This window comes from Sorex araneus, chromosome 8 (genome assembly GCF_027595985.1).
Source record: "Sorex araneus isolate mSorAra2 chromosome 8, mSorAra2.pri, whole genome shotgun sequence".
NCBI lineage: Eukaryota > Metazoa > Chordata > Mammalia > Eulipotyphla > Soricidae > Sorex > Sorex araneus.
The window spans coordinates 49,311,573-49,325,949 of NC_073309.1; the positions used below are offsets into that span (position 1 = coordinate 49,311,573).

The following is a 14,377-nucleotide window of genomic DNA, read 5'->3' on the forward strand; positions in this document are numbered from 1 at the left end:
TCTCAGTGCACGTGGTCTTTATTTCTGGATGATACAAAAGATGAAACTTAAAAAACACCCCCAAAACAAATGCCCGGATGATTTCTCCTAAAGCACTGTGCCCCTGGCTTCTTCCCACCCAACAGAGAGAGACTTCTGTCTGTCCGTCCACCCTCCCACCCCATAACCTTCTCTGCTATAGACATACTCTGGGTATATATTACTCTACTCGGCAATAGACATCTCCCGAAAATAGAACTCCAGCCCCGTCACCGGCCGTGACCCGGGGACCCCTGCGCCTCAGACAACCCGCCACTGCAGCACGCTGGTATCCTTGCCCCCCGTGGTTAGGGCCATGCTGTCATCCCACAGGAAGGCCACGTTTGTCACATGACTGCTGTGTCCGCCATACTTGTGGCTGAGGGCCTGGGATGGGGAAAGAAGAAGAAAGACAAATCATCTGTCATATTTCTGGCTACATCCCCATGGACACCTCAATGAATGTTTTGTTTTGATCTTGGGGCCACAGCTGACAATGTTCAAGGGTTACTCCTGGTTCTGCACTCAGGAACCATTCCTGGGGACGCTCAGGGGGCCACATGAGATGCCAGGGATTGAACCCGGGGCAGCTATGTGCGAGGCAAGTGCCTTCATGCTGTATTATCGCTCTGGTCCTCAAAAGATATTTAAGTGAAAATCAATAAAAGGGGCTGGAGGGCAAGTTCAACACATGCTCTTCATGCGGAAGGCAGAAAGTCTGGGTTTGGTCCTTGAAACACCGCCAGGAGCTGGGCATAGCCCCTGAGTGTTGGGTACTAACCCTAAGTGTTTTAGGCTTCATTAGTGAATTGCCCCTTTTCCTCCCCCCAGAGAAGCTTACAGTGCTCTTATGAGCACCGTAATCCCTGGAGTTTATCTTTAGCCTTTCCTTTGATTTTTTTTTTTTTTTTTGGTTTTTGGATCACACCTATCGATGCACAGGGGTTACTCCTGGCTCATGCACTCAGGAATCACTCCTGGCGGTGCTCAGGGGACCATATGGGATGCTGGGAATCGAACCCGGGTTGGCCACGTGCAAGGCAAACACCCTACCCACTGTGCTATTGCTCCAGCCCCAGCCTTTCCTTTGAGCTTTAGCTACCTCTCACTGTCACAATTCCCCAAGTCAGGGTTGGTTACTAGTAAGTCCAACTTTCTGGTAACTCTGGACTTTGTATTTGGAGTGAATTACTTGCTTTTCTATTTCCCCTATAACTTTTCATATTTTACTACAGAACAATGTTCTTTGCTTAAACACAGAAAGATCAGTAATGCTATGTTCCTAATATTTGGGAGTTAATTGACTCTGAAATATATCTACTCATGGGTATCTGTCATAATTACTTGACTCAGGTTATTTTTTTAAATTTAATTAATTAACTTTTTTTGCTTTTTGGGTCACACCCAGGGGTTACTCCTGGCTCTTGCACTCAGGAATTACTTCTGGTAGTGCTTGGGGGGACTATATGGGATGCTGGGAATCAAACCCGGGTAAGCCGCGTGCAAAGCAAACGCCCTACCCGCTGTATATGGGGTGCTGGGTTTTGAACCCGGGTCAACCATGTGCAAGGCAAATGCCCTACCCACTGTGCTATCGCTCCAGCCCCTTGACTCAAGCTTTGGTTGCTATAGTTCCTAACCCCAAAAGGAAAGTCCCGCAGGGGACTGGGATGGACCTGAAGCGAGCGACGAAGCTATCCTGGCATCCAAATGGGACAGTCTAGGAAGTATAAAAGCACGGCCTTGATGCAAGCTGTTATGATTTCAGAGACAAAACCCCCCACGGGGAAAGAAGAGCTAAACTGGCCTGAGGACCTAGTCTGGGATTTATAGTAAAGCTCAGGGGCTTGCCTTCAGAGCTCAGAGAACTAAATTTTGGAATCTGTATCTCTGTGTTTATTGAAATAACTGTAAGTATTAATAAGAAGTAAAATTAATTTTTTAATATGTGTAACTAGAAGGCAACAGAAAAGCAATGTAGATGTCCCTGGGAGAGAGAGTGTCTTCTTGAGTGAATCCCCCCAAGAGAATTGCCTCCGCCAAAACGCTTTATCGGGGCTAGAGCGGTAACATGGAGGGTAGGGTGTTTGCCTTGCATGTGGCCGACTCGGGTTCCATTCCCAGCATCCCATATGGTCCCCTGAGCACTGCCAGGGGTAATTCCTAAGTGCAGAGCCAGGAGTAACCCCTGAGCATCGCTGGGTGTGACCCAAAAAGAAAAAAAAAACAAAATACAAACAAACAAACAAAAAAAGCTTTACCTCTGTAAGTGATCAATCACACCTATATGCAGTCCTATACCTCAAACTCCCCAGATGTGCTATAAGTATGCTAACACCTCTGCATTAAATGGGCCACGGTCCCTTGTTTCTTCGTTCCTCGGCCAGGGAGGCTAGGAAGGCGGCTCTTGGCCACTAAGCATGTCGCGCCCCTACACTCTGAACTCATACCTGAGCACCACAGAGTGCAATGAAACCCAAAACAAATGGGAGAAAGAATGGGGCTGGAGCGATAGCACAGTGTGTAGGGTGTTTGCATTGCATGCGGCCAACCTGAGTTTGATTCCCATATGGTCCCCTGAGCATTGCCAGGGGGAATTCCTGAGTGCATGAGCCAGGAGTAACCCCTGTGCAATGCCAGGTGTGACCCAAAAAGCAAAAAGAAAAAAGAAAAACAAGATCTTACAGGCATCATGAACTTTAGCTCTAACTAGATTTAGTGCTGAAATGTAATAACTTCCAGGTTAAGAAAGACCCCTGGGCTTGGGCTGGAGCGATAGCACAGTGGGCAGGGTGTTTGCCTTGCATGCGGCTGACCCGGGTTTGATTCCCAGCATCCCATATGGTCCCTCGAGCACTGCCAGGGGTAATTCCTGAGTGCAGAGCCAGGAATAACCCCTGAACATCGCCGGGTGTGACCCAAAAAGAAAAAATAAAAGACCCCTGGGGCCAGGCCCACCTTGTACAGAGAGCCCCCCCAACCTACCTCCAGCCCCAGTGCGGCTAATGATCCCCACCCTGCCCAGCCCCCCAGAAAGGCTCACCCGAGGCTGACAGCAGGGGTAGCTAAACAGGTGAACTTTGCCAAAGTCATCAGCTGAAGCCAGCAATGTGCTGTCATGGGAGCGGGCCACGGCGTTGATATCTGTGCCATCTGCACCCTCGGACCAGATACCTGTGGGAGAGATGGGGGGGATGATGAGACAGGATGGGACGGGGGCTCAGAAGCAGGGCGCAGGTCTTGCACGGAAGGCTCTGGAGTCCTTCCCCAATAACACGAGAGAAAAAATTTAAGTCATGAGGCAAAGCCGTAGTACAGTGGGGAGGGCGCTGGTCTTGCACACAGCAGACCCAGGTTCGATCCCTGGCACCCTACAGGGTCCCCTGAGCCCATCAGGAGGGATCCACGAACAGAGAGCCAGGAATAAGTCCTGAATACCATGGGGTGTGGCCCCCTAACAAGCAAAAGTTTTAAAGTCAGCAAGGACAAGGGAAACCCCACAGGATCAGGCCCCAGCCCCTGGCTTTCTCTTGTCCAGCCTGCCCCTAGCCCGGGACAGGAGTGGGAAAGATGTCAGAAATGTGTCTCTCTGGGGCTGGAGTGAAAGTCCAATGGGGAGGGCAGCATGTGGCTGACCCAGGTTCGATCCCCGGCATCCCATCTGGTCCCCTGAGCACCATTAGGAGCGATTTCGGAATGCAGAGCCAGGAGTAACCTCCGAGCATCTCATGGCGGGACCCCAAAAGACAAAAAAAACCCACCAAACCGTGTCTCTGATCCACTGAGTAGTGGCCTCAGGAGAAAGCCCCACAACTCACCGTGACCCCTACTTGTCCTGCTCTGGCCTTGCCTGCCCGAAGTGCTGGCTTTATTTTTTCACAAACTCTACCATGGCTTAGCCACCTGTCATCCTGATTTCTCCAAATGTCACCCCCGGGCTCTTGAACACTTCCCTTTTCCCGTTTTCCTTATCCATTGCCCTGTAATGCCCCTTCCTTCAAGAAGCCCTCCTTGATTTCCTTTGAGGCTGGCGAACCAGAAATCCCCGATAGGCATCCTTGTCCCAGCTTGTTCTCTTCTGGGTTCTCTGGGGACAGGTCTGTCTCTCACTGGACTGTGAGCCCCAGACTAGCAGGAAGGGGGCCATTGTGGCCATCACTGGGTACCAGGACAGCATGGATGGGAGACTGCAGCCGATGGGGTAGAAGTGGAGGGGGGCAAGGGTGGCTCCTGCCAGGTCAGTGTCACTTCATTTCAGCACCTTACATAGTCCCCTTCCCTCTCACACAAGCATTACGCACTCATCAGCAAAGGAGCAAAGAAGCCCTCTTGCGGGCCCAGCAGGAGCCCGGGAGAGACTCAGACTCAGCACCCTCTCAGCATTCCTATCCCCAGCACTTACCGAACACTCCGAACCCCAGGACACAAGTCGCCGTGGCCCACTCCACGTTCCTCACAGCATCTGCGCTGGTGATCTGCTTACATGTGGCTGGGTCCCCTGCGGGGAGCATGGGGGGAGGGTCAGGGTAGAAAGAACTGCCCACACCTCAGACAAGGGGCACCGCCCGTGGGCTGGGCCTCAGTTCGCCTCCTGACACCTGGAGGATGCTGGCAAGGACACCAGGAGGGGAAGAGGGTGGTCCAAGCAGGGTCTCCCAGAGAGAAAGTCTGAATCCAGATGAGTCAGAACAGCCCCTAAAGGGCAGGGAGATGGTTCAAAGGGCTGGAGCCCACATGAGGGAATTGGGGGTGTGACCCCCTGTATCACATGGTGCCCAGAGAACTACGGGGAGTGACCCTAGCTCAGAGCCAACTCGAGTACGCAGGAGTGGCCAAAACCAACAGGGTCTGGGGCTGGAGTGATAGCACAGCGGGTAGGGTGTTTGCCTGGCACGCGACCGACCCTGATTCGATTCCCAGCATCCCATAGGGTCCCCCGAGCACCACCAGGAGTAATTCCTCAGTGCGTGAGCCAAGAGTAACCCCTGTGTACCGCTGGGTGTGACCCAAAAAGAAAGAAAAAAAAACCCAAAAAACCAAAACAGAAAAAACAAAACCAACAAGGTCTGGGTAATAGTGCAGCCAGGAGGGTGTTTGCCTTATATGCAGCCTACCCAGGTTCAATCTCCGGCATCCCATAGGGTCCCCCAGTGATTGCCGGGGGTGGCCCCAAAACAAAGGGAAAAAAAAAAGATAAAACAGTGCCAACAAAACCTGAGGTCCAGAAATTGAACTTAAAGGCAATCCCCACTCCCAGAATTCAAGAAATCTAAGTAAAATATAAAAATATACACACCAAATCGGTATGGGAGGATACCCCAAAATGACATTCCCGGGTAGAACTCACAGTACAGAATCTCATAGTCCCCGGAGTTGGTGACAAAGCAGCTGCTGTCCCGAGCCCAGTCCAGGTGCGTGATGAAACTGGAGTGGCCCTGCGGGAGGGCAGGTGAGGTTAGCGTTGGAGGCGCGGGGCACAATCAGACCAGGGGGGCTGGCGGCCAAATACAGAGGTGGGGACAAACACAGGGGACTAAAGGGAGAAGGTGGACAGGCCCGGGAAGCGTGGGGCGGGGCCGGCTGCTGGGGCGGGGCCACATGGTGATGGGCAGGGCCAAACGGAGGGCTCAGACCAAAGGGAACAGGTGGGCGGAGCTGCACAGTGGGGGCGGGCTTCGGACTGAGGGGCGGGGCCACACAAGGGGCGTGTCCAACGTGGGGACTGGGCCACACAAGGGGCGGGGCTCCGAGTGCAGGGGCAGGGCCACACGAGGGGGCAGGCTGGAACACAGGGGCTGGGGACAGGGGTGGGCCGAGGGGGGGGTGGACAGTCCCGGAGGTACTCAGGGCATCATCAGTTGCGCGCTGAAGCTGAGCTTCCCTTGAAGTAGAAAAGCAGTTAATTCTGCACCGCCTGGACAGGGCAGCGGCGCGGGCTGAGGGCCACGGCCCACTCACCGAGCACTTGCCCAGGCGGCTGACCTTGCGGCCACCCTGGTCCACCGTGTACACGTACACCAAGTTGTCGTGGGAGCCCACGGCCAGGTACGCCCCGTCTGGGGGAGGGGGAGGGGCATGAGGAGGCACCCTGGCTCCGCCCCCTCCACAAAGATTTCATCCCCACCCGCCACTAGAGTCCAGCCCCCAGCGCCGACCCGCTCCCGGCCCCCAACCCAACCCCAGACCCTGCGGCTGTGGCCCCTGTCCCCCCTGACCAGTAGCTAGCCTGCGCCTTCCTAGGACTGGGCTCTCAGGGGATGGGGGGATCCCGGTCTACCTCTTACCTGGGGAGAAACTGACCACCGAGATCTGCTCGTTGCCATCAGTGTGGATAGCCACCAGGTCGTGCTTCTCCGTGTCCAGTAGCAGCCACCTTTAAGAAGGCAGGGTGGGGGAACGTGGGTGTGGGGGGTTAGAGGCTGTCCATCCAAGGGACGGACCCCGGAGCCTGAGGAGAGGCTGACTCCCAGGGCCAGGCCTGGGAAACATCTGTGTCTAACCACAGCTCAGGGCTGCGGGAGGGGGTATGGGGGGGCAGCTCCTAATGGACAGTAACCTCCCCCACTCCAAAAGTGCCCCCACCACTTTACCTGCCAGTCACCGTGCCCACAGCCAGGACCGCACCACTGGGGTGGAAGCCAGCCGAGCGGGCAGGGTCCTGAGGGAGGGAAAGGAGAGGGGAGCTGAGAGCCAGGGAGCTTCTGGCATCCGCCGTCCCCCTGCCTCAGAGCCAACACCCAGCTCTGCCCCTTTCCTTGCACTTATCAGGGTAGGACCTTGGGGGGAGGCAGGTGCTCTCAGGGGGCTTTGCATGTTTGAGGTCCCGAGATCCATCCGGCATCAGCCCACATCAACGGTGTGACTAGCCCCACGCATAACTTTCCCTCCTCATGTTCAGTCTGGGCCCTATTTTTTTATCTTTCTTTTTTTTTTTTTCCTTTTTGGTCACACCAGGCGATGCACAAGGGTTACTCCTGGCTCTGCACTCAGGAATTACCTCTGGCGGTGCTCAGGGGACCATATGGGATGCTGGGAATCGAACCCGGTTCAGCCTTGTGCAAGGCAAAAGCCCTACCTGCTGTACTATCTCTCTAGCCCCTGGAACCTATTTTTCTTTTTCCTTGGGGATGAGGGGATAAGCACACCTAGCGGTGTTCAGGGACTCGGAGTCACTCCTGCCAGTGTTCTGGGGACAATAAGCAGTGCCAGGGTATGCAAGGCAAACACCTGAACCTCTGCACCATTGCTCTGGTCCTGGGCCTTCTTTTTATCCTCTTTGATATTCCTATGGCTTTTTGTTTGTTTTGCTTTTTGGGTCACCAAAAATCGATGCTCAGGGGTCACTCCTGGCTCTGCACTCAGAAATTACTCCTGACGGTGCTCAGGGGACCACATGGGATGCTGGGGATCAAACTCGGGTCAGCCGTGTGCAAGGCAAATGCTCTACCCGCTGTGCTATCGCTCCAGCCCCTCCTATGGCTTTAATCCAAGATTTCTCTAAGTCATGTTAAGAGTAAGACTAATAGAGTGCCAGGGTGAAAGGTCAGCTAGAAGGGTGCATGCCTTGATCTGTGGCCGACCTGAATTCAATCTCCAGCACCCTCTATGGTCCCCTGAGCACCACCAAGAGTGGTCCCTGAACACAACTAGGGACCAATCTTCCCCAAGAAGAGGGTATCTAGAAGGCCTGATAGTTCAGCAGACTGAGTACAGGCTTTGAATACCAGAGTCCTGGGTTCAAAGGCTAGAGCGAACAGTACAGTGGGGAGGGCTCACACCTTGCATGGAGCCGACCCAGGTTCAATCCCCGCCATCCCATATGATCCCCTATGCACTGCTGAGAGTATTTCCGACTGTAGAGCCAGGAGTGACCCCTGAGCACTGTTGGATGTGGCCCTTCCAAAATTTTTGCTCTGAAAAAAACTTAAAAAGAAAAAAAAAGAGGGGCTGGATCGATAGCACAGTGGGTAGGGCGTTTGCCTTGCATGTGGCCAGCCCAGGTTCGATTCCCAGCATCCCATATGGTCCCCTGAGCACCGCCAGGAGTGACCCCTGTGCATCGCCGGGTGTGACCCAAAAAGCAAAAAAAAAAAAAAAAAGAGTCCTGGGTTCCATCCTTTTTTTTTTTTTTGCTTTTTGGGTCACACCTGGTAATGCACAGGGGTTACTCCTGGCTTTGCACTCAGGAATTAACCCTGGCGGTGCTCAGGGGACCATATGGGATGCTGGGAATCGAACCTGGGTCAGCTGTGTGCAAGGCAAATGCCCTACCCGCTGTGCTATCACTCCAGCCCCCTGGGTTCCATCCTTAACACCCCATAGTCTCCTGAGCACTACTGGAAGCAATCCCTGAGCACTGAGCCAGGAATCGCCCCTGACCACTGCTCAGGTCTGCAGTGGTCAACCTGCACCCAAAATATATTGGTTGGGAGTTGTCTGGAGATAAGAGTCCTGAAGGCAGAGAAGATACTTGGCCTGTGTGATGCCCGGGTTCGAACCTTGGCATTGTGTCTCCACTGCCACCCCAAATACCAAAAAGAGAGCCAGGCTGTGATGTCCTCTGGCACGGGACAGGAAGTTTCAGCAAGGTGGGTGTGGTCCCCCAGGCCCCTACCTCGATGCTCCGACTCCAGCGGGGCTGGTGGGTCTCCGCGCTCCACAGGTGCACCAGCTTGTCCTGCCCGCACGTCACAAACTGCGGCTGGCTGGGATGGGCGGCCAGGCCCCACAGCTCCTCCACGTGGCCCTGTGGGAAGGACAGGACAGCATGTAGGTGTCCCGCCTGTCCTTTACATCTGGCCTCCAAGGCCAGAGAATGGAGCTGGACTCGCCCCGGAGGACCTGGGCGCCTTCTTCAGCGGGGGTGCAGGAGACCTTGGCACCTAGAAGGCAGCTCCTGGCAAACACTGGCACAGTGGAAGACAATGGGAGGAGCCCGGGGGGGTGTGTGTTTCTCAGCTTGACCTGGGGAGCCAGAGGTGCACTGAAGAATGTGGACACTCAGCGCAGAGGCCTCACTTCCCTAAATGGGGTTCACTGTTGTCTGCGTCTCATGACTCTGCCAGGCTCGCTCAGATCCTGGACCGCAGAGCCACAGCACAGCGGGGAAGGCATCTGCCTTGCATGTAGCCATTTCAGGTTCAATCCCCACACCTCACAGGGTCCCTCAAGCCCTGCCAGGAGTGATCCTCCCTGAGCACAGAGCCAGGAGTAAGCCCTGAGCACTGACGGGTATAGCTCCAAAACAAATCAAAGATCCTGGGCTGGAGCAATAGATGGTGGGGGGGGAGGGTGGTTGCCTTGCATGTGGCCAAGCCAGGTTTGATCCCCAGCATCCCATATTGTTTCTTCAGCATGGCCAGGAGTGATTCCTGAGTGCAGAGCCAGGAATAAACTCTGAGCATCACAGGGTGTGGCTCCAAAACCCGCTGTTCTATCTCTCCGGCCCTTCTCTAAGATCTTTTCCTGGGGACTGGAGTGATAGCACAGCGGGGAGGGCATTTGTCTTGCATGTGGCCAACCCAGGTTCTATTCCCAGTATCCCATATGGTCCCCTGAGCACTACCAGGAGTAATTCCTGAGTGCAGAGCCAGGAGTAACCCCTGTGCATCGTCGGGTATGACCCAAAAAGCCAAAACAAAAACAAAAAAAAATCCAAATAAGATCTTTTCCTGAAATCCAGCAAAACCCCTACTCGTCTTGTGTTTTGTTTTGTTTTGTTTTTTGGCTTTTTGGGTCACACCTGACGATACACAGGGGTTACTACTGGCTCTGCACTCAGGAATTATTACCCCTGGTGGTGCTCAGAGGACCATATGGGATGCTGGGGATCGAACCCAGGTGGGCCACATGCAAGGCAAACGCCCTCCCTGTTGTGCTATCGCTCCAGCCCCTTGTCTTGTTTTCTATGGAAACAGGAAGCAGAAACGGACTCCAGAGGCTGCTGGAGCCATGGATGGCGCCCAGGCACGGTCATGCCCTGCATACACTCACTGGGGAGCCTGGGGGAGGGCAATTGTGCAAGCATGGCGGAAAGGGGCCGTGGACCCCGGAGGGCACGGGGTGTAGACTGCTCAGAACCCCTCCTCCACGCCGTGTGCAGGCCCTCACCAAGCCCTGGCGTCTCACTGCACAGAGCCCAGACACACTCTCCACCCCATCACGCGGCATGAGAGCAGACCCTGGGAGGTCCCAGGCAGTCACATTCCAGGACAGATGCCCTGGGGTTTTTCTCCCCCTCTCCCTGCTAGGGCAGACCAGGGGGTGTTCCAGGATGTCCTGGGCAAGTGGACAGTCCCGGGGCGGGGCACAGGCCCTCACACACTGGTCCTGGGTGAAGCCTAAACCACAGAGCCAGCTCCTGGGCCTCATCCCTCGGCAGATCCTTGCAGCCACCACCCCACCTCTGGGCCCCAAGGTGGGTGGTGGGACTTTGACCCAAGAAGGGCAAGGTAAGGAGTGCTGAAGGCTGATAGGCGAGAAGGAGGTGGAGCCCAGAGCAACTTCCGGGGCCAGTGAGCCTTGGTCGAGGGGCGTGGCCACACGATGGGGTGTGGTCACTTAAGGGGCATGATCACTGGTGGGCATGTTCGGGGTAATTGGACACAGGACACCTGCCAGGGCACGTCCCCAGATAGGCATTTGCAGACCAGGATGGTAGCAGAGACCCTGCAGGAGTTGAGGAGGGGAAGGGTGGGTGCATTTGAGGGTGGGCCATGGAGAAGGAGAGCGCAGGCTCAGGGTGAGGTGGGCAGGCGCCAGGCTGCTCACCTGGACCAGCAGAGAGAAGCCCAGGTGGATCGAGCCCTGCAGGATGGAGTTGCGGGTGGTCCCCACGTACAGCGTGTCTCCCCGGCCTTCCGCCACAGTTCGCACGGGGCCGAAGTCCTCGGGAACCTGGGTGGGCCAAACGCGAGAGGGTGGGCAGTTGAATGCAGGACGCTAGGGTGGGGGTGCAGGGGAGAGGTGGACCGGCCACCAGGAGCCCTTGTGGGCAGCGGGGTTCTCCCCTTCCTTCCGAGGTGCCCCCCCATTCTTACCTCTACCTCCTGCAGCTTGCTGTAGTCTGAACCCCAGACGACCACCCGCCGATCACGGCCACCTCCAGACACCAGCGTCCCGTCCCGCAGGGCGCAGAGCGCAAACACACCACCATCGTGGGCGCCCACCACGGCCTGTGTGATGCGGTTCCCACCTGCGGGCAGCCAGAGGCAGGGGCTGGCATGGAGACACAGTCCCTGGACTGAGCCCTGAAAGTATCTGGAACCCCTAAGCCTGTGCTCCATTGACCCACCCTCCCTCTGTCACCCCCATCATCCACTCAAATACCCAATTATCCACTCGTTAAACCACCTAACTTTGGGGCTGGAGCAACAGCACAGCGGGTAGGGCATTTGCCTTGCAGGCGGCCAACCTGGGTTCAATTCCCAGAATACCATATGGTCCCCTGAGCACCACCAGGAGTAATTCCCTGAGTGCAGAGCCAGGAGTAACCCCTGTGCATCGCCAGGTGTGACCCCAAAAAAAAACACAAGCCTACCTAGCATCATACCATCCATCCACCCACCCATCCATCCATTAACCCATCTGTGCACCAGCAACTCATCTACCCCTTCATATATTTGGCTGTCCGTCCATCTACCTGGCATCCATCCATACACAAGTCCAGCTACCCATCTGTCTGCCTATCCACCCCACAGTCCATCCATTGACTTGAATGTCCAGCTATCCATCAAGCCATCGTCTACCCATACATACACAGATCTATCCATCTGCACCGTCCACCCACCACCCACCTGGAGGGAGCCTGTGTCTGCAGACATTACCACATGTACCCGGCCGGAAGGCAGGCAGGCTCAGTCAGACAAGGGCGGGAAGGGCGCACAGGAGTGGGGACCAAACAAGTGGGGTGTCACTGACCTTTACCCCAGACATAGAGATTCCCTCCTGAGTCTCCAGTGACCACATCGCCAGCCTCTAGAAAGGTCACACACAGCACATACTTCGGCTTCTCATGTTTCTAAGGGGAGGGCAGAGAGAGGAAGTGTTAGGGGGTCAGTGCAACAGGGTGCCCCCCATCCCAGAGTTCATCCATTAACTGGAATTCGGTCTGAGGGGCCCCTCCCTGCATAGGCGAGTCCTATGAGGAGCGCTTCCATCTCCAGTCACCACCCTGGAGTGTTCTGGTGGCCAGCTGGTGACCACACAGTAGCTCAGGCCACTCCTACTTCCTCTTCCTGACCCTCCTCCCTAACTTCCTTCCCCTCGTGAGGTCACCACGGTCTTCCCCTTGGATTCTCCATGCTCCATCTCCAAGTCTCCCCCATCTCTGTCTCTGTCCTCTGCTTTTCTCGTCTCTGGCTCTGTCCCCAGACCCTGGACCCTGCCGCCCTTCCTCTCCCGTTCCCCATCAGCATCTCTGACTCATTTCCATTTGTTATTCTGGGATTCTCTGGGCTTTCCTGTCGGGGGTGGAATCCCCAAATGGCACCCGAGTCAGGGGAGCTGTGTCAGCCGGGTCCCCATATTTCCTCCAGACTTCTAGCTCTTCTGCCCCTGAGTTCACTGTCGGCCAGACTCCTGAGGGCCACCCATTTACCACTCATGAGCTTCCTGGCACTGCGGCCCTCAAAATACTCCAAGTTCCAAATATGAACGAGCTTCATCCCCCTTGGGTAGGACTGATCTCCCCCGACAAGAGGGGCATCTCAGCACCTCAACGTCTCCGGCCTCGGGCTGGAGCAATAGCACAGCAGGGAGGGTGCCTGCCTTGCACACAGCCAACCCAGGTTCGATCCCGAGCACCCCACAGGGTCTCCCCGGGCACTGCCGGAAGTGATCCCTGAGTGAAGAGCCAGGAGTAACCCCTGAGCATCACTGGGTGTGGCCTTCCCCTCAAAAAATGGTCTCCCGTGGGGCTGGAGTGATAACACAGCGGGTAGGGCGTTTGCCTTGCATGTGGCTGACCCGGGTTTGATTCCCAGCATCCCATATGGTCCCCCGAGCACCAGCAGGAGTAATCCTGAGTGCATGAGCCAGGAGTAATCCCTGTGAATCGCCGGGTGTGACCCAAAAAGAAAAAAAAAAAAAAGGTTCTCCAGTATCCATTCAGACCCCTATGCGGCGACTTGTCTAGCTGGGCGCCCCTGCCTGGTCTCCTGGGACCAGCCTGTCCCTGTCCTCAGGACACTCACCTCAAAGAGGCCCTGCCTCTTGCTCAAACTGCCACCCTCCAGGTTCCAGAAGTAGATGTGGGATTTCCCACAAGTGATGAGCATGGTAGGGTCCGTGGGGTGGAAGGTGGCCACCAGCACAGCCTCATTGGAACACTAAGAAAGAGGAGAGGTGATTCTGACTAAAGATATCAGAGCCACCCCGCACCCCCACCCCCACTCAGAATGTCTGTGCACGGTTGGTCGGGTGGCACACTGCACAACTATCTGCCCTTTATCTTTCCTCCGGGGGCCAAATTTAGTACCAGTAGAGCAAGAAGGCCATGCAGCCATACTGCCTTCTTCAGCAACACAGTGGCAGGCACCTGAGGACTTGGGAAGGTCCAATTCTGCACCATGCACCATGCTCGCCACTCGACATCCATGCGCCCATTGTTGAACCCCCTGAATGCTGGGGAGGTGAGACTCATTCATGCCTCCTGCCATAGATACAGAATGAGACTCGGGGGGCAGGAGTGCTAGTACAGCAGGGAAGGCGCTTGCCTTGCACACAGCTGACCCAAGTTCAATCCCCGGCATCCCATAGGGGCCCCCGAGCATTGCCAGGAATAATTCCTGAGTGGAGAGCCAGGAGTAATCCCTGAGCATCACCAGTGTGACCCAAAAAGAAAAAGAAAATTAAAAAGAATGAGGCTCAGGGCTGGAGCTATAGCATAGCGGGTAGGGCGTTTGCCTTGCATGCAGCCAACCCGGGATCGATTCCCAAAATCCCATATGGTCCCCCGAGCACCGCCGGGGGTAATTCCTGAGTGCAGAGCCAGGAGTAACCTCTGTGCATCGCCAGGTGTGACCCACAAAGCAAAAAAAAAAAAAAAAAAAAAACAAGCAAAAAGAATGAGGCTCAGAGAGGGCAGTCATCTGCCTCTGACCACATCCAGAGTCAACCCCTCATCTTCTGGGCCTGGGAGATTTAAGTTTTCCATCCCCAGGCTCAGAAAACTTACACCTCCCAGGCCCAGGGAGTCCGGGGCCGGAGCAATAGCAGAGCAGGGAGGGCATTTGTCTTGCACGTGGCCATCACCAGCACCCCATATGGTCCCCTGAGCCCACCAGGAGTAATCTCTGAGTGTAGAGCCAGGAGTCAGCCCTGAGCACTGCCAGGTGTGGCCCCAAAACAACAACAACAA

General features: G+C 55.5%; 1 protein-coding gene across 1 annotated transcript in view; it reads right to left on the reverse strand.

Moving 5' to 3' along the window:
• The window catches only part of EML2 (EMAP like 2), a 28,105-nt gene continuing 13,728 nt past the window's right edge, over positions 1 to 14,377 (reverse strand). Inside the window, 12 exon segments of the mRNA XM_004607729.3 lie at positions 1 to 405; positions 3,062 to 3,192; positions 4,421 to 4,516; positions 5,366 to 5,453; positions 5,977 to 6,074; positions 6,303 to 6,391; positions 6,609 to 6,676; positions 8,633 to 8,764; positions 10,789 to 10,914; positions 11,058 to 11,212; positions 11,938 to 12,037; positions 13,212 to 13,346. Of these exon segments, the coding sequence (XP_004607786.3) occupies positions 280 to 405; positions 3,062 to 3,192; positions 4,421 to 4,516; positions 5,366 to 5,453; positions 5,977 to 6,074; positions 6,303 to 6,391; positions 6,609 to 6,676; positions 8,633 to 8,764; positions 10,789 to 10,914; positions 11,058 to 11,212; positions 11,938 to 12,037; positions 13,212 to 13,346 (1,344 nt within the window). The 3' untranslated portion in view covers positions 1 to 279.